The sequence below is a fragment of the Scardinius erythrophthalmus genome, assembly GCF_964197995.2.
Source record: "Scardinius erythrophthalmus genome assembly, chromosome: 3".
NCBI lineage: Eukaryota > Metazoa > Chordata > Actinopteri > Cypriniformes > Leuciscidae > Scardinius > Scardinius erythrophthalmus.
This window is the reverse complement of record NC_138223.1, coordinates 11,761,272-11,781,916: the sequence shown is the minus strand read 5'-3', so window position 1 is coordinate 11,781,916 and position 20,645 is coordinate 11,761,272. Positions and strand designations below refer to the sequence as shown.

The 20,645-nt window shown below is 37.0% G+C and overlaps 1 protein-coding gene across 2 annotated transcripts in view; it reads right to left on the bottom strand.

The window, feature by feature from the left end:
- Positions 1-11,064: 11,064 nt before the first annotated feature.
- Positions 11,065-20,645, bottom strand: part of fip1l1b (FIP1 like 1b) — an 11,807-nt gene continuing 2,226 nt past the window's right edge. For both annotated transcript variants that reach the window (XM_081362376.1, XM_081362377.1), the window contains exons 5-18: positions 20,374-20,480; positions 19,370-19,431; positions 19,139-19,246; positions 18,922-19,052; positions 16,540-16,655; positions 16,298-16,351; positions 15,035-15,134; positions 14,787-14,940; positions 14,575-14,601; positions 14,307-14,361; positions 13,062-13,120; positions 12,717-12,897; positions 12,356-12,502; positions 11,065-11,407 (exon numbers count right to left, since the gene is read on the bottom strand). In XM_081362376.1, coding sequence (XP_081218502.1) covers positions 11,266-11,407; positions 12,356-12,502; positions 12,717-12,897; positions 13,062-13,120; positions 14,307-14,361; positions 14,575-14,601; positions 14,787-14,940; positions 15,035-15,134; positions 16,298-16,351; positions 16,540-16,655; positions 18,922-19,052; positions 19,139-19,246; positions 19,370-19,431; positions 20,374-20,480 — 1,443 coding nt within the window. In that variant the 3' untranslated portion in view covers positions 11,065-11,265. The remainder of the gene's footprint in view (positions 11,408-12,355; positions 12,503-12,716; positions 12,898-13,061; positions 13,121-14,306; positions 14,362-14,574; positions 14,602-14,786; positions 14,941-15,034; positions 15,135-16,297; positions 16,352-16,539; positions 16,656-18,921; positions 19,053-19,138; positions 19,247-19,369; positions 19,432-20,373; positions 20,481-20,645) is intronic.

Below are 20,645 nucleotides of genomic sequence, written 5' to 3'. Positions count from 1 at the left end.
CAGCCATTTATATACTTGTTTCTGGTTACAATGTAGTCTATTATTTGTGGTGAACACTATTAAAAACTCATACTGTATGTAAAACTGTGGGAACCTTCTCTGCTATCTAGCAAAGAATATGGATGGGCGATATGACCAAAATCTTAATTTTTTTTCACAGTAACAATACCATGGTTTCACAATTCTCAATAACAGGTTTGATTCCACAGCATAAACTGAATTTCAAACTCTTTTTTTTTTTTTTTGCAGGTTGTCCAATGCTTTTTAAGTAATTTTATGTTTATTTTATGTAAAGTTTATTTGTTTCCATAAGTTTAGACACTATTTATTAACCCCTTTTTGATTATTTTTATGTACAATAAAACTAAAAGCTGGAGATGTTTGTGTTGTATCATTCATCAGTGCTTCTTTTTCCACTCCAACGTTCCAATAATTCCTGCCCACTAGAAGCTGCACGGATAAATTTGCTTAGCCCACAAATAGGCCCATCTATGTAAATGATTTGAATGATGTGAATGTCTGAACTAGTTGATGCACAAAATCAGTGCCCTGATAGAGGTTGACTGGCATAAAGTATTTTATGTATTTTGAAAATACAAAAATACTCATCTTAAATGTATTTAAATACAAAATACATTTGATTTTTTCCAAAGGCTTTAAAATACAAAATAGTATTTTGTATTTCAAATACGTATTTTAAATACATGTATCTGAAATACTGCCCATCCCTGTGTATATATACAGATGTGTATATATATATAAGTCATCTTTGTGTGTATGTAGTGGTGTTTGTTAAGGCCAGCATCACTGTTGGGTTCATGAATAAATCTGTGTTGAAATTCATTTTTAAAGTGAACATACCATTCTTGCATTGACTCATTTCTTTTGTTCACTAAAATGTCTTATTTTGTTCAGTGCTCAACTGCTCTGGTGGCTTCTCCTGCCTCCACAGACTAGAGCACAAGCCGCTTTTATTGGAGTGCGGCCTGTGAAGAAGCATTTGGTTGGTTGTGGATATTTCCCGTCCCTGGCTTTTCTCCTATTTCACCCTGTTAAAGCTGCTTGGCTTGGCTGAGGAGGACACACTCAAAGATGTGCTGGGATTCTTTTGGGTTCATGCAGTAACCCTCACCACACCAGCGCTCTAGTATTTCAAGTTATGTGCAGTTTTCTCTAATAGGTGAACAATCTGCCACATGTGGAAATCTGCTGGATTGCTCTCATCGTTTCAGATGTCATATGACTTGTATCAGCACTTTTGAAAGGCAACAGCAACCACTTGTTACAACCAAGGTCTGCAGAAGTGCATCTCTGAATGCATGTAATGGTGTGAGGGTATTTTCTCAGCACACTTTGGGTCCCTTAGTACCAAGTGTGCATTGTTTAAATGCCACAGCCTACCTGAGTTTTGTTGCTGACCATGTCCATCCCTTTATGACCACAGTGCACTCATCTTCTGATGGATACTTCCAGCAGGATAATGCACAATGTCACAAAGCTCAAATCATCTCAGATCATCAGTTCACTACACTCAAATGTCCTCTAATAAAGTGGCTGGTGAGTGTGTGTGTATATGTAGTAGTTAACATCTAATAATGAAGAAATGAAATAGAACTAACAGAAAATGAAAAGAATAATGAAGAAAATTGGTTGCTGTCCGGTTCTGCCATTTCTTTCTGTTCTGTTAAATAGGAATCTTTGTGGAGAAAAGACAGCAGTCAATCATCTCATACACAAAAGACAATGATGGCACCCATAGTTAATCTGCACTATTGTGTTTGTTGCTTTTTATTACCATTTTTTTAATTATTATAAACTACATGTTTTTTTTTTGAACAGCCGATTTGTTTTAAATGTTGTTATACCATGGTCTGGGTGAATACTCGATTCTGATTGGCTGCAGGGTGTCCATTAAAAAGTGATTGAGGACACCTAGTAAAATAAACCGTCAGGCGTAACCAGGGAAACCAAGTTATTGTTTGTAAAAACTTTATATTTCGATTGTAAAACTAATTAAAATATAAACTAATATTTAAAAAATGTGTTATTTGGCAAGTGACCATGGTATAAGCGGGTTAATGCCCTTCGAGGTGACCATTGTCAGGTGTTAATGGACTTCGGCGGAGGCAACCGTTCGACACGCTCGCCGTCGTCCATTAATACCTGACAATGGACACCTCGTCGGGCACTAACCCTTACAAGTTTTAGATGTGGCATAGCCGGACATCTTGCATCTGATTGTTGGAGTAAAGAGTTGGTGTGTCGTAGTTGTGGAAAAAAAAAGCCACATACAACGTGCTTGCAGAGGAAAACAATAGGCTGCAAAACAAAAATTCAGCAAAATGCCTGGCCCATCAAAGAACAAGAAGAATGTGTATACATACAATGCAGTCAAGTTGCAAGTACACAGACGACACTGATTCCTCCTAGCCGTGGGAGGAGACTCCAAAGGCTATTGGGTGACATCTGTCATTGAGGGAGAGCCGGTGTGTATGGAGATAGACACTGGTGCTGCTCATAGACTGTAAAAAAATTCCACAGATGCAAAACTTGGAAAAACAACCAGAATCAAGATCCAACATATCTGTTTCAGAGCCCATTTCAAGCACAGAACGCCGTTCCACTAGGGAAAGACGCCCACCTAAAAGACTTGATTTCTAGTGATAAAAAAAAGAAAGAAAATGAGACTACAAAATCTGATAGTTTAAGTTCTTTATTTCAATTTAATTCAGTAATTAACTGAAGATGTTCTTGTGTTGACATTTGTTATTGTAAAAAAAAAAAAAAAAAAAGGAAAAAAAGGACATTCTGTTTTGGGGGGAAGAAGCGTTATGTATAAAGCGTTGTTACTTTAAGACATAAGTAATGGGTGGAGTTATAGAATGATGACGAAGTTATATGCTCAAGTGAATGTGAGCAATAAAGAGATAAAGAGATTTTTTAGTTCCTGAATTGATGTTTCAGACTCTTCTTTATAAAAAGGAAAGACACGACAATGTTTAGTCATGTAGTCTGACAGTTATTTTGAATTGAGATAATTTTGAATATTTCACAATGTTACTGTTTTTACTATATTTTTGATTTAAAAAAGCAGACTTGGTGAGCTTCAGAGACCTATTAAAAAATCTTACCAACCCCAAACATTTAAAAAGCATTGTATGTGAATTTAAAATTTACGGTGTTGATCTTTTTTGGGGGGGGAACAGACCAAATCATTATGGAATAAAACAATTTAAGAGATGATTGCGACTTTTTATCTCACAGTTATAAACTTGCAATTGCGAGAAATAAAGTCAGAATTGCAAGATATAAACTTGCAAATCTGAGAAAAGTCTGACTTTTATTTTTTTACTTTTATTTTACATTTCTGACATTATATTTCGCAACTGCGAGTTTATCACAGTTCTGAGAAAAAAAGTCAGAATTGCGAGACGTAAACTCGCAATTGCATGACAAAAAATTAGAATTGTGAGATAATTACCCTAGTCACAATTACCCTTTTTTATTTTTTATTCTATGGTGTAAACAAGCTTCCATTAGCCTGGGTTTCCCCATACTGCCTTGCTCGCAGCGCGATTTTATTCACACTGCTAGGCAGTCTGGACACCATGGACCAAATTTTCCCCTGAAAAAGGGAACCAATCACTGAACGGGGAGGGAGCAGCAAGACGATGACGACACCGAAGCAGTTTGTTTATATCTATGGATCCAACATGGCATCAGACTCGACGTTACCTTCTACCCTCATGTTTATCTTGCACAAACGGTAATATTCGCTAAACGCCATCGTGTACAAATAAATCTTTGACCCATCGTCTTTTTCCTCGTCGAATTTCTGTCACTCTACATACGTCATCTGGTATAACTGAATCGATTGGCTATGAGCTACATACAGGCGCATTTGATAGCGCCCAATAAACGGCTCTGGGCATTCGTAAACCACGCCTCAAATACGAGAAAATTAACACGTGGTTCCCAGTCTGACGTTAGCCAGGCTAAGCTTCCATACTATTTTGTCCAGATTTTTGTTCAGTCAAATTGTTTCTAGAATGAGAATGCTTGCAATAGCAAGTTGCATGTCGAGGCGGGACATGCCTTGATTGAATGCTGTTGTTGCAGAGAATGTAATGGTTTTACAATATGCACACAAAGTCATTTTATCTTGATCTTTAATATGGTTTTAAGGGAGCAGAGCCATTGTGATGGAATGCCAGTTTGGTCAACGGAGGAAGGGCGTTCAACCTAAAAAAAGGGTCAGAGCAAGAAACGAATCAAAACATACTCTACAAAGCCAAGACAGGTATTACACCCAGCTCCCTACAGAGAAAGCCCACCTGTACCATGACGTGGACACTGCAAACCCGCCTCCACTTCCAGAGCAGATCTCTGGAAGAACAAAATGAAGATGAAGAGACAGAGGAGCTGGACAGTGAAGCCATGCAGGATGTCACGATGGCAGAGAAGATCTGTGAGTTGGTAGCACAAGGTCATAACCAAGTTTACACTGTCCGCAAGCAGCTCAGGTATGACTCAGATGGTTTCAAATCTCCTTTGTTTTATTTGCTGGAAGAATATTTACCATTGCTTTGTGAACGCCCTGGCAGGAGGTTTGTGGAACATGAGATGTTCAAGTCAGAGGAAGTGCCTGAGAGACGCAATCTGTGTTACTTTCCCACTGTCAATGGCATCAAGAACCCGACATACATTATTAAAACATTAATCTTGGAATCATTCAACACAATTTACAGAGTAGAGGAAAGGTCCTGCCTCAAAAAGAAAGCACATACCTGTAGTCAAAGTATAAGCATTGTTTACCCTGCCACAGAATCTAGTGTACTGCTGTTATATTGACAGTGTCCCCTCAGAAGGAAGGACTATTGGAAGAGAGTGACACAATCTTTCTCCAGAGGCTGTGCAGCTCTTCAGCTCTCTCACCTCACTGCAGCCCAAGATCTTTGCACATCTCCAGGTGACCCTGTCCTGAAATCTATTCATTCATTAAATTAATGCATTCTTTTTTTAAGTTTTGAATTTCTGTATAAATGTAAAAAGTTTCAGGGTGATCAACTGTTCTGAAAAACCCATTAAAATTAAATGCTTGAAAACCTGATTATGTAATAATTTTTTATACATTTTTGTTTTGAACTTTTTGTTAATGTTCCCATTAACGTTATTTCATGGCTTTCAAAACCTCTAGTTTTAACCATTTTAAAAACTTTTGTTGGTTAATGCGAACGTTAAGGGAACATTCAATTTTATAATTTTGCAGACATTATGTGAAGGTTTACTTTTGAATGTTCTCTGAACATTCTGAAACAAATTGTAACGTTTAAAAAAAATGTTAGATAAACATCCAACTAAAATATTTCAGAAAAAAATCATCGTTTTTGTGCTAAAGTTTTGAGAACATTATTTAAAAACATATAACTTTCAACAAATGTTCTATTAACGTTAATGGAAGAATGTTTGTTCATAAAAACTTGCCTGGCCTCATTTGTGAGAATGTTCCCTGTTGCCTGGGACAAAGCTGGTTGGCAAACCTATCCTTTAAGAGTGCTCTCCTCTTGTCTGATAGGCCATCCAGATACAGCTTACCTTGTGTCCAGTTGAAGACACTGCCCAACCTACAACCCCACCACCACCAGAAGCCCCAGAGCTGTCCAGCCCTGCACCTCCACAGCCCTTTACTGCTGAGGCCGTCCCAGTTCCTCCAGTCAAGTGGCAGTGCTGGTGAAAGCATATCTCTGTGTGACCCCCCGACCCTGCTCGGCATGAGCCAGCTGGTGAGTGTGACCTCAGTGACTGAAGGTGGCATCACACAGATCTTGTTAGAGGACGGACAGGCCATTCCAGTCCAGATTGTGGACCCTGCAAGCATAGGTAAGTACATGGCACCACAGAAAACAAAAAAAAAACAAAAAAAATCTACATTTAACCAATTAGAATCATGAAAATAACATATAAACCTTTTGTTTGTTCTTATTGTTCAGCTTTGACTCCCTCAGCAGACGACACTTCAGTTAAATAGGAGAGTGGGAAATCTATGGATGTGTTGGCAGTCAGAAATACAACAACGAGAAAAGAAAACAAATGTCCATTTCTGTGACAACAGCGATTGACGATTGAGCTCTTTGAGCAATGGAGGACTGATTCATTGTTTCAGGTACAGTATTATGATAACATGAACTCATGCAATATTGATTTGTATTATTATGTTTCCATTTCCCATTATTGCTATTTTAATTTATTACAGTGGTGACTGAAAAAAAAAAAAACAATTTCTCAAAAGTATGAATGAGATCAAAATTAAATATTTAAAGCTAAATGTTTTCTGTTGTATTCTATTCACACAAAAAACTATTTCACAACTTTTTATAAGAATATCTTATGAGTATTTCTGCAGGTATTTCTACCATTTGAATAGAAGCCTAATGGATCCTTGCGGTGGACTTTTTAAAGTCACCCTGTGTTGAAATTTAAGTTTTTAATGTTGTTTATGTCTATGTGGTGTTTTTAATATGCTTTAAGACAAACCATGTGCAAATTCATAAGTCAGCAACACTACTGAGTATTTTCTCCTTAAAACTGCAATGAAACAAAGACATGGTTTGAAATCGCTGGTGTTTATAATGTCACAAACTACCTTGTAACCAATCAGATCAACATCTCTGAGCTGGTTAGTTTGCATATTCATAGAACTGGTATACTAAATGAGCCAAGGAAGGGTGTAGAGTTACATTCAAGCTATGTTAAGGCATGACGATTTTTTTCAAGGACAAAACAGAAGAACCGTAGAAGAACAGTGTCTGTTTATGAAGTTCAGATTACTGTGATAGTGTTTACCTGTGAATAGTAATTGTTGTATTTTAATCATTTTCTCTGCTTGCCTGTATTTACATGATCGTGTGCCTGAATTTAGAATAGAATTATTTCATATTTATCATACATACAAGAATGTAAGAAATTATATTATTATGATTCCTCTGATTTAAATGGCCGAATGCTTTTACAAAAATGCTGAAGAAAGAATGCAGCCTTTGCAAATATTAAACTGTTTTACCTTGTTCTGTTCCATCGGTTGCTTCCATTGATCCATTGATGACAAAAATGCTGAATAAAGAATGCAGCCTTTGCTAATATTAAACTGTTTTACCTTGTTCTGTTCAATCGGTTCGGTTGCTTCCATTGATCCATTGATGACTTCCACAAATAATCTGTTTTACCTTGTTCTGTTCGATCGGTTGCTTCCATTGATCCATTGATGACTTCCACAAATACTCAGTTTTTCTTGAATCATGAATTTTCTTCCGTTCAGGTACCGCTGATGTTGTTGTCGTTGTAACAAGACAGTGATCTTCTGCCAGGAACATCAGGTCAATCTTCTGCTGCCCAGGTTTGTCTTCGTCTGGCATCTCAGCTGAGACCTGTCCACTATGGGTGACCCTAGCAGTAGTTGTGAAGTACCAGTGGCGTAGCTCTCAGCATCACTGATGCACACAAGCCCTCACAGCACGTCAAGCTGCAAACCGTGTGAGCGACCCTAACCTTCCCTAACCTGCAGTAACTGCTTAAAAGCAACCGCATATCAACCAACTAACGTTAGGCTACTCTAAACATCCTGACAACCACAAAGCAACGCATGAAAAACTACTCAGAAGAGTCCAGCAACCACAAAGCAACACGCTAACAACCGCGCAAAAAAACACATAACATAGCCAATGCATGGAAAACCACTCAGAAGAGTCCAGCAACACGCTAACAACCGCGCAAAAAACCTTGGCAAACGCATGTCAACACACAGGAAACCATCCAAAACATCCCAACAACCATGTAGCAAAACGCTAAAAAACGCTTAGAACAACCTATGAGCATATCAGTGCTTTGACAATCACCCAAGACAACCTCACAACAATGTGCAAAACACCTCTAGAAAATAAAACTTAACGTTACTCATAAAACTCTAAATTTACTCTACAAAATAAAACTTACTCATAAAACTATAAACTTACTCTATAAGTTAACTATATACAGTATTTACACACAGGTCCCGCGGTGTGATACTCCGGGCTCCATGTGACAGTGTATCAGTGTCTGGGCTTCTTTCTTCGGGGCTCCTCAGGCAGGGGCTCTTCACTGATGTCCACGTCGATTCGAGGAGCTAAGCTTCTGCTGGTTGTGGAGAAGCTCTCAGTGATCAGGACACGTCCATCAGGATGCTCCGTCTCCTCCAGTGAAGGGCGGTTGAGTGCCTCCCACAGTCGCTGCTTGATCTTCCGTCCAAGTTTAAGGCTGTAGGGACGCTGCCGGCCACTGGGCGTCTTCAGCATGGGCTCCACCACCGAGCGGTAGATGTCCTGGTAGGCCTCTACGCTGTAGCCGTGGATGGAGATAGGCTCATCCTGCTGACGCACGTCCACTGAAGGGACTGAGACTGCTGGACGAATGTCAGGAAGGACAGCAGCGTTCTTCAAGTAGCGTTCTTCCAAACCCGTGGGTCTTCGAGCTTTGGCAGAGATGCGGCTGTAAGTGTGATCTGACCTGACCAACTTAACAGCTGCCAGCTGTGGAAGCTCACAAGGTTCCGGACTGGAAGAGACGCCCTCCTCCACCAATCCCCTCAGGCGTGTGGGAAGAGCCCTGGTTCTTCGTGACCGACGCTGCTCCATGATAATGAATCAAGAAGAACTTCAAAGACTGTGGAAAAATCACTAAGACTTACCAAATTGTAGAGTTGTGAAGAGCTTGCAGCAAGTGCGTTCAGGCTTCAAGGCTTCAGAAATAGTTGTGTTGATTTTTAATCTACTGGACTGATATATAATGTTTAGGGTCATTTAAATATAAACAACATTGATATCAGCAGTAAGTGAATTAGAGCAGCACGAGCTTGATGTTACATGTATTATATGCTTCTCCAATTACCATTATCATCTTCATTTATTCCTCTATGTACAGAGATGGGCATAAATGCATGGAAATGTATTTAAAATACAAATACAAAATACTGTGTGAAAAAAATTATTTAAATATAAATACAAAATACTGTGTGAAAAAATGTTTTTAAATACAAATACAGTATTTTGTATTTTGAAAATACACAAAGTACATGTGACATTGGCCATCCAGTGCAGGGATAGGCCACAGTGAATGAAGACACTAGGCCTACTGACTTTTCATTCCTAACCACATCTCTGCCCTTTCTTTCTTTCTTTCTTTCTTTCTTTCTTTCTTTCTTTCTTTCTTTCTTTCTTTCTTTCTTTCTTTCTTTCTTTCTTTCTTTCTTTCTTTCGCAAAATAGCAACCATTTATATACTTATTTCTGGTTACAATGTAGTCTATTATTTGTAGTGAACACTATTAAAAAACTCATACTGTATGTAAAACTGTGGGAACCTTCTCTGCTATCTAGCAAAGAATATGGATTGGCGATATGACCAAAATCTCAATTTTACTTCACAGTAACAATATCATGGTTTCACAATTCTCAATATCAGTTTTAATTCCACAGCATAAACTGAATTTCAAACTCTTTTGGTTTTTTTTTTTTTTTTTTTGCAGGTTGTCCAATGCTTTTTAAGTAATTTTGTGTTTATTTTATGTAAAGTTTATTTGTTTCCATAAGTTTATTAAAAGTTTAGTATCTAAAATTTAAAATTAGAATTAATTTAGATTCATTTGACACTATTTACCCCTTTTTGATTATTATTTTTTATGTACAATAAAACTAAAAGCTGGAGATGTTTGTGTTGTGTCATTCATCAGTGCTTCTTTTTCCACTCCAACGTTCCAATAATTCCTGCCCACTAGAAGCTGCACGGATAAACTTGCTTACCCCACAAATAGGCCCATTTATGTAAATGATTTAGAAAAAGTTCCATCAATTCAAACTTTATATCATCGCTATGATATGTAGTGTCATATCACCCAGCCCTAACATGCAGTAATGCTTTAAACAACCTTTGAAAAAAATCAACTAGTCTTTCTTTTATTCTTTCTTGTTAACTGAAGTGAATAATGCACTATTTTAACTTTAATCAACAAGTAGAATTGATCATGACATTCTCACCATATAAATAAAAAAGAAAAGAAAAAATCACTGATCCAATGTTGAGCAAGTGAATGTCTGAACTAGTTGATGCACAAAATCAGTGCCCTGATAGAGGTTGACTGGCATAATTTGATGTATTTTGAAAATACAGAAATACTCATCTTAAATGTATTTAAATACAAATTACATTTGATTTTTTCCAAAGGCTTTAAAATACAAAATAGTATTTTGTATTTCAAATATGTATTTTAAATACATGTATCTGAAATACTGCCCATCCCTGTCGGGATGTGACCTGCATTCTTTATAACTAGTAAAATTAATAGCTTTATTATCTTTAATTTTCATAAGACACCTATAACTTCACATATTTCTTAATTTTTCATATTCTAACTGGCACATTGAAAGGATAAAATTTAGTAACGTAATTAAAAACGTGTGCCTTAGTTTGCATTTGCTGTTTTCAAAAGCACAATAAAATACACATTTACATAGATCATAAGAAATATAAAATAATTTGCTGTTGCTTAATTAAAGAATAGATATTGCCCATTGTATCTTGCTTGCAAATTTATTATTCAATAATATTTATAATTGTTTAGGTATCATTTTTTTTAAAAGAGATGAGTTTCCACAAAAATATAAAGCAGCACTGTTTTCAACATAGATAATAAGAAATGTTTCTTGAGCACCAAATCATCATATTAGAGTGATTTTGTTTAAGGATCATGTGACACTAAAGACTGGAGTAATGATGCTAGAAATTTAGCTTTGCCATCACAGGAATAAAATACGAAATAGTCATTTTAATTTGTAATATATTTCACAATTTTACTGTATTTTTTGATCAAATAAATGCAGCCTTGGTGAGATGATCAACAATAGTGTCCAGTAACCACAAATTAAAAATCTCAGAAATAATAATTGTTAATCTTTGATAAATCAAGCTGGATACCATGATCAACTGTGAACGTTGATTGCCATTTGCTATAGTCACAATGAAAGACACAACAAATATTAACAAATGCTCTTTTTTTTAATCCAACAAATCAACATCTACATGGTACAACAGCACTGGAAAAAAACAACTAAACGGGAAAAAAAAAGGAAAACATGAAAACAAAAGGAAGGTAAACTGGATTCTTGTTTCATTTAGCATGATCTGGTTGACAACCAGCGCTCTAATAAGAAGGAAGGAGAGCGGAGAAGACAGACAGGAGTTACTCCATGGCTTCCTGGTTCTCCTGGTCAACAGAATGCTCCTCGCTGGGCTCCTTGCCCTCTTTGCTCCTCTTGGACTTCTTGTGCTTGTGGCGCCGGTGACTGTCACCCTCCTCGCTGTCATGTCTTCGTCTGCTACTGCTGTGATGGAAGAGAGAAAAGAATAAGGATCTTGAAGGGAATGCAGAGCACTGTGTGAGACTGTTACAATAATGGAAAATACCTTTCCTATTACAAGGCATTATTTGCCCTCTTAAATCCCTTTTTTACAGTATAAGGGCAATTTTATTAAATATATGAGTCATCTTTTGTGTCAAATTCTTAAATTAATACATATCTTTTATTTAATTTTTTAAACAATACATTAACTTAGAATAATAAAACACTATACGGCTGTTACCAAACAAAATCCATCTTTGCACTGCACTGAAGTGGCATTTAGTGACAGTTTAATGCTGCTCAGAAGTGACATGAATGCATTTACAATTACAACTGCATAAATAATGTTATGAGATAAATGTTTTAAATATAAAACGAAATTATGGAAAAAATGAAAAGATGCTTTTAAATATGAAACTAAAGTCATCGTCACTCACTTAACGAGTGAGTCACTGGGTCATTTAAAATGGCTGATTCATTTAGGAACTAATCAAGCAACTGTCTATGAATGGGTCATTGAATCAATCACTCACCTAACTCGTTCAAAAATGTGGTTTCATTCAGTAATGAAACACCACTGTGTTGATGCGCAACGGTGCTGCTGTGGCTTTGTTTGGAACTATTTTTGATGACGCAATAGAGCAAAAATAGACACTATTGTTTCTAAATGTAAATCACTTCATTTCATTTCTTTTCTTATTGAACTGTTGTTTAAAATCAATATAATATATGCAATCAATGCTGATATTCGAGAAAACAGCAGTCTTTCTCATGTGATACTGCTTAACCGCATCATATGTTACAAAATTAAAAACAAGAACTTTTACAGTGGCATTTTTGCCCCATATCTCGATTTTTGGGAGAATTTTTATACATTTTGGTGGCATTTTTACCCCAAGCCTCCATTAATTTTCGACCCTGATATGATACCTCCGTGATGACTTGTGCCTCCCCTCCTCTTTCTCTCTGTGTCTCCTCTCTCTGTGACGCTCCTCCTTTTCTCGGCTCGCTCGCTCCCGATGCCTCTCGTACCCTCTTTCTCCATACTCACGGTAAGAACGATATCGTTCTTCATCACTGCAAAAGACAAAGTTTAAATCAATAAAAATGTAAAAAAAAAAAAAAAAAAAAAGGATTAAAGTCAAAGATTACAAAGAGTTTTTTCTTTGGAATAATGATAAGAATTTAAAGTAAAATCTAAATTTGTCAGTTTAATGACATTTCTACATGTTCAAACTGAAAAACAGAGTATATCTGTGTAGTAAATGAGTGGGTTGACATCATCTTAGACCTGTTATAAGCCACAGGGGTGGGACTGTGGTCTCTCTCGTGGCCCCGTTCCCTCTGCCTGTCCCTTTCTCGCTCTTTTTCCCTCTCCTTGTCTCGCCGAGGGTAGTATTCCCACTGCTTTGGGTTGTCCATCAAACCGGGCCAGGGGCTAACAGCTCCTTGCATGGGTGGAGGAAACCCACCTGAAAACGGAACCATAGGAGCAAACCCCAATGCGCATGATTCTTAATTGAGGTTAATAAAGCCTGGAATATATTCAAGTACTTGTGACCTGTACCGAGATCTAAATTAAATGAGTTTTCCAGGTGAATATAATAGACTGGGGAGATGGTACCACACTACTTACCTGTAGGAAAAGGATATGGAGCAACAGGACGTCCATCATATCCTCCTGGGTGCCCGCTGCTAAAACAGGACGCATAGGCAATTAAGGAACTGTTAAAGTGCAAGTCAAGTATAACATTTCTAAATGGTTACAGAAAATGATGTAATACTTTTACATGTAAAAGTATGTAAATCTAAATACATGCTTACAAGAATTACCCAAGGTGTGAAGTAAAGAAGTTTAAAGAAGTGCAGCAAGGCTGAAGAATAGTAAAAACAGTAGTAAATACAGTAAAAACAGTTAATATTGTGAAATATTACAATTTTAAATATCCGTTTTCTATTTTAATACATTTTAAAAAGTAATTTATTACTGTTGATGCAAAGCTGAATTTTCAGCATCATTACTCCAGTCTTCAGTGTCACATGATCCTTCAGAAATCATTCTAATATGCTGATTTGGTGCTTAATTCAATGTTAAAAACATTTGTGTAAGACATGATATAGAACAGCATAATTTAATTTATATATAAATGAGATGGCACGATACTAAATTTCTCCGTAGATACCGCTAGCCGATTATTCAGAATAACCGAAAGTTAGATTTTTCTAAAGGAAAAAAGATCTTAAAAGATGTAATTTGTATTAAAGTCTAAGAAAAGGCTCGCGCTCTGCGCTGCTGCTTGAACTGGCGCTACAGCGATCCGTCACGTCACATTTAAGAGTGTCAAAATGTCATTTATTGTTTGAATTTCGTGATAAAATATACAGAATTTGAAAGCTGAGCCTTTGTTTCTTCTCAGAAGTAACAGAGCACAAAACTCTTTGCGATTATTGGACGCAGGCGTTACAAATAATGTTTGATGTAGGGAAAAACAACTTGCAGATCTGGCAACCAGGGCTTGAACGACGGGTGATTCATTGGGTCAAATAAAGCCTGCATTAACCACTATTTTTAACTGTTAAAGCCTTATTGTCACATTAACTTGCCCTAGATTCAACAAGAGAGATTTTCTTCACACACAGTATAAGTTGCAGTCTATGACACGTTTTTCCGCTAGCGCCCTTTTGATTGACAGGATATAATCAGCAATGATCATCGGCTGTTTTTAAACAATTGGCCAATGGCTGATAGCGAAAATAATAGCTTTAATCGGCTGATACCGATTAAATTGCACTGATTGTAAATCTCATATATATATATACATACATATATATACATGAAATTGTAACAGAAGTATTAGGGTTGTACAGAAGCTACACCTACTTGTCCATAGTAGGGATCAGTGAAGGAGGAGGTCCTCCAGTGGGAGGAGGGAAATCTACAACATAAACAGAAACAAGATTTAAACAGCGACCAACACAATCATAGTGAAAACACAGGAATAATTCAGATTTTTAAACATAATCAGTCATAAAGTTTGCAATTACACACACAGTTGCTTTGAAAACATTTAAGAGCTTTATATTGAGTTGCTTTTGCTATGTTTGTCATGTTATTGCACACTCGAACATTCAAAGAAGGATAAACTTACTTGGAGGCGGAACAGTGATTGGCATCCCTGTAAAAAAAAAAAAAAGATGATAAAGATAAAAAAAAAAATCCTTCCATAACTGCATAGACCATGACAAATACATTACAAATGCTATTAGAACCCGCAATATCAATGCTGTTGAAAGTGAGATTTTTCATATAGATTTCAAGTAAAAACAAATAAAAAATGAATACAAAAAATAAAGGTCTTACGTGGAGGCGGGATTAGAGGTGGAGCCTGACTGACAGGAGGAGGGAGGAATGGAGGAGGGGGGATGTTTGGAGGCAGTGGCCCCGGAGGAAAGAACGGTGGCGGCATCTTAGCCACGGCGGGTTCAGTGTCGGAGGTGGAATGTTCCGAGATCACCTGCGAGTGTTAAAGTCACATGATTCAGTTCCCAGATATGTAGTATTACAGCATGGAGAATGAGGAGAGCGTGAGGGCATGTCATGTGTGTAACCTGGATGTTATTCCCCTCCAGATTGTGGCGACGTCGTCCTTCCACCCTGCTAATGGTGGCAGTCCCTCCTCCAATCACATCTATGGTCCCGGGCGTCTTCCTGCAACAAAAACATCCGTACACTTACAGCTTTAGGGTGTACATGCATTTCTGTGTTTTTACAGATGCATACATTGCACACGTCAGAGGAGGGCAGGGCGATATGACTGTATGTGCCATGGATGATATATGTGTGCATTAAGACATTAGTTAATTCATTTTAATTTAAGTTCTAGTTTTGTAATTTTAGTACTTCAACTCTTCAAAAAAAGTTTTTCATCTAATATTAATATTTTACTTTATTTCAGCTTTATTTCTAACAGTTTTAGTTAATAATAACACCAATGCAGGCAACGTTGTAACTCGCAACATTAATTTCGAATTCAAGTGATGTATGGTTACTTTTGCAATGACTTTGAAAGTGGCTCATCCAATCAGAACCTAGTTTTACCATTTTTCATTTAAAGGACAAGTGTGTTTCCACTGTGTCATTCCATATGATTTGTTGTGCATTAATAATGTTCCAAATTCGAAAGAGAAAATAAATCAAATATTCAATTCCTGCTTCATTTGGAATCATTGTCGTAGAAGGAGCAAAAATAGACTGTCAATACGGTCTCTAAAATGTAAGTTACTCAATTATTAGCTTTTTGTGCATTGGACTTTTGTATAAAAGCACACTCACAAATCGTGCCTTCATTCCAAATATCAGCCCATTCTTCCAATATTGTTTAATTACAACATGGCAGTTTAACATAATATAATCCAGCAAAAATAATTATATTGTAATTCAAAGTGAAAACACCATTAAATAAAATTTTGGTCATACCGCCCACCCCCACCATAATGTCATGCCTAACTAGTAAACACACACACACACACACACACACACACACACACACACACACACACACACACACACACACACACACACACACACACACACACACACACACACACACACACACATTAAAGCACAGCACTAAAAGCTACACAGTTCTGCAGAAAAAATGGTTCAGTTTGCCAAGTCCGTTGTCATAGCAGCAGATTTTATCTTGCTATTTTTTTCATAGTGCTTTGTAGATTAAAACATCACCAACAGACATTAACTGCACTCATCAATAAAACATAGAAAGACAACAAATGAAGCCCACTAAATTTCATATTTTAAATGTCTAATCAGGCCTTGTAAGACAAACCACTCCCATGTCACCTCCCACTTACGTATAATAGGGCATTTCTTGAGTGGCAGGCCCTGCCCAGTGTGGAGGGGATATCCTATGAGGGCATGGGTAAGGGGAAACAGGAAAAAATGAGTTACTAGTCCCCTCTCCCACATGACAGATGCGGGACAAACACTGTACATGCATTCCCAAACATGACTCTGAAACTGGAGTGTGGAAACTCTGAAACAAATGACGACTTCTAATAGTCGATGTGTGAGTGAACGTGTTTATGTTCCATACCTCGCTGGGTTGATTCCTGCTTTATACAGGTTGGATGGAGTGGAAAAGTCTGCTTTAGATGCATGAGTAGGTATTGTGATCTCCTTCTCACTGTTACCTGTACGACCCTGCTGAACCTGAAAGAAAGAAAGAGGTGGAAAAGGTAAAAATGTTAATTAGGTCAAAATGCACACTTTACAAGTAGTTCTATTAATTAGTCATTAAATGACTACTACCATGAGATTATTAGACTGAAATGTGACAGCTAGGGTTTGAAATGGAAAACTAGTTCTTATCCAAAACCCAATTTTTGCAGAACTTCAGGACACTTTCGATTGTATGCAGATTATTTTTAATGTTTCTAAATAATCTGCATACAATCGAAAGTGTCCAGAATTTCTGCAAAAATAGAGTTTCAAAAGTTTGGGGTCAGTAAGATTTTTTATTTGTATTTAAATAGGGATGGCCCGATACCGATACTGGCATCGGGGATCGGGCCGATACTGTCCTCATATACTCGTACTCGTACTCATAAAAATTCGCCGATACCACGCACCGATACCACGTACATTTTGCAAAACGAAACTGGCCGCCGCGAGTGCTTTGTGGAGGTGAACTGTGAGGCATAGACTCGCGAGCTGGTCGAGCACATCCCTTTAAACAGACATCAGTGGAATTTGTTCAGTCGGATGTCAATGGCAAAGAAAATAAAACGAGGCATCAGGTAGCTTATTATTAACGTTAACTGACGAGAGAGAGAGAGAGAGAGAGAGAGAGAGAGAGAGAGTGCGAGCAAGCGCACTTCTGTTGAATGCTCTTGATTGCTGATCGTTCACTCACTCAGCACATGTTATTTGGATGAAAACTAAATGTAAGTAAAGTAAAACATGAACTGTTACCTGATTTAAGTATAACGGGTGGTTCTCTACATTATTACAGGACGTGTGCAGGTCAAGTTTCATGAACGCAAACATCCAAAGCAGCGTCTCAGCGCGCGAATACTGAATTAAATAGTCTTTCACATCTTGCGCTTGTACGGACGAATTCACACAAAATTGTGTAATAACGCCTGTCTTGGCGAGTATCCTATAGTAAATAAAGTCGGCTATATCTCAAATGAACGTAGCATGTTCAAATGCGGTCGGTGCGGTGCGTTCGGTCTTAAAGGGGCAGCAGCAGTCTAATGTTAATCAAACAAAGGACAAAGAAATACTCACTGCTCTTGACTAAATAGGCTACCCTTTTCAACTTTACAAAAATATCCATCTATATATAATTTATACAGTAATGAATGCTTTTTTCACATTTGATTACTTTTTTGAAATTTCTGTACAAGTTAGATCTACCCGAAAAACTATAAAAACACTGTTTATTTCATTTGTCTTTCTTTGTTCTATTGTATTTATTTGTCCTTTTTGTAATTCGATTGTTTGTTCTTATTTTGTTACTGACTGCTTGTTTTAAATTCACATTAATTATGCTGGTAGTTTTTGTAATATCAAAATTGGATTAAATAATTGATATTTCACTGGTTTTGACAAACATTTGAACCGCTGACCCGATCCTCAGCACTGAACCCTGCTGAAGCAGCTCTAAATATTGCTGTGGCTATTAAATGAAAGATAAAATATGATTGAGCAATAGAATGAACAGTGACAGTAACAGAAGCTCATACAATGCATTTTAGCAGGCTTAACTAAGCATGAAAATAACTGAAAGAAATATATATTTGATGAACAAATTAAGCCAACTAATATGATTTATATTCTTTTGGTTTATCTACTAATACATTTAAAAATTAAAAATGCAGTGAAAATTCAGGTATCGGTTACAGTATCGGTATCGGCGAGTACCAAAAATCAAAGTATCGGTATCGGACTCGTTCTGCAAAAAGTGGTATCGGGACATCCCTATATTTAAATTAAGATTTTTTTCAGCAAATATGAATTAAATTGATCAAGAGTGACAGTATAGAAATTCATAATGTTCCAAAAGATTTCTAATTGAAATCAATGCTGTTCTTTTTGAAATTTCTATTAATAAAAGAAAATATTGAGTAGCATAACAGTTTTCAACATTGATAATAATAATAATAATAATAAATGTTTCTCGAGCAGCAAATCAGCATATCAGAATGATTTCTGAAGGATCATGTGACTAGTGTTGGGCTCCAGTCATATCGTCAGCCTGTGAGATTTATGCCAATAAATCAAAAAAAGCCATTTTAAGAGAAGTGAAATTGCCAGATATGAAATGATCTGGGAGTAATTCATGCAAAATAATTGTTTTCCAAACATTGCAAATCACTAAGGAACCATTAAAGGACCTAAAATAGTAGAATCAAAACCAGAATTGTTAAACTCTTCACAATTTCCATCCCTGTTAACAGCTGATTATGCTTACTGAGATCTTGCTAGTGGTGGATCCAATGTTGAGAATGTCGAGGCCCATGCGTAACCTCTTCTGCTTTTCACAGTACGCTTTCCACGTGTCCTCATTAAAACCATAGTTAAAATAGTCAGACAAGTCCGCACCTGTAAACACACATACATACACACACTATGCAGACACCATATGCAAAAACCACAAAAGGCACTTCAAACTGGTTCATAATACACACCTGGCTTCCTCCATGGTTTCTCCTCAAAGGACTCCACATCCACTTCCAGGACTGGAACTCCATTGATGCTGCCTGGAGCTTCGAGGTCTACGCCCTTCACTTTAGAACCTACAGAGTACACACTCAAACTATGTCAGGAGCCCACAAATGTTGCGTTGCATAAAAAGGCCTCTGTAAGTAAACTGATGTATTTAAAGTTCCAAGCTTTGCAAATCACATTGATTCACTCACCTCCATACGCTCTGCTGCCAGCTGATTTTATGTTCAGATTCACTGGAGTTCCCCCATATGCCCTGCACAATAAAACATCATAATTACATCAGTTCTGCAGTCGTATATCAAAATAACTAACTTTTTCCTCTTCAAAACACCAATGACTTTAAGTCCCCTATAATGACAGTATAGCCAATGATATTTAGGAAGCCAAAGCATTAAAGAGATAATTCGTTTAAAAATGAAAATGCTGTCATTAATTACTCACCCTTATTCCAAACCCGTAAGACTTTCGTTCATCTTCGCAACACAAATGAAGATCTTTTGATGAAATCTGAGCGATTTCTGTCCCTCCATTGACAGCCTGCGCAACTACTACTTTGATGCTTCAAAACGTTCATAAAGAGATCGTAAAACTAATCAATATGAATTGAGAGGTTAAGTCCAAATTTTCTGAAGAGACTTGATCGCTTTATATGATGAACAGATTGAATTTAGACTTTTATTCACATGTGAACATTGATCAGCGAACATAAACAGAAGCTCAACGCGCAAAAACAAACCTAATTGGTTCTTGCAGAAGCTCAAACGTGCTGCGTAACACGGGAATGAACCTCATTGGTTCTCGGACATCAAGCGAACATATTTGAGCTTCCATTTACCACAACTGATGTGTGAGTTGATGAAATTTTATAAGTGAATTAAAGCCTAAATTCAATCTGTTCACCATATAAAGCGATTGTGTCTCTTCAGCAAATATGGATTAACCGTTCAATTCATATGGATTAGTTTTACAATCTCTTTATGAACTTTTTGAAGCCAGATGTCAACAGAGGGACAGAAAGCTCTCAGATTTCAACAAAAAACATCTTCATTTGTGTTCCAAAGATGAACGAGAGTCAAGCTTACGTTTACCATATGTGATCCTTTCTATGAATGTGCTTATATGTGAATAAAAGCCTATAATAATCAACGTGAACCTCGCAATCTTCAGGATGCGAGAACAATCACTGAACGCTTACGTGTACTGTGGCGCCCCTGTTTTGATATCTCCAATGGTGACACGGACATCATCATCGTCATCATCGCTATCGCTCTCACTGTCTTCATCTTCTCCAGGTGCTTCCTCCTAAAAAAGAAACAAAGTGTCCTATTTTATTCTATTCTTTTGTAATGACTGAACATAACTAATCAATATAAAGGTTACAGATGTGTAACTCAATCTAAAATTTGCCAATTATTAATTAATTACACAGGGAAAAAAGTAAAGTAAAGAAAAAACATCCCAATGATC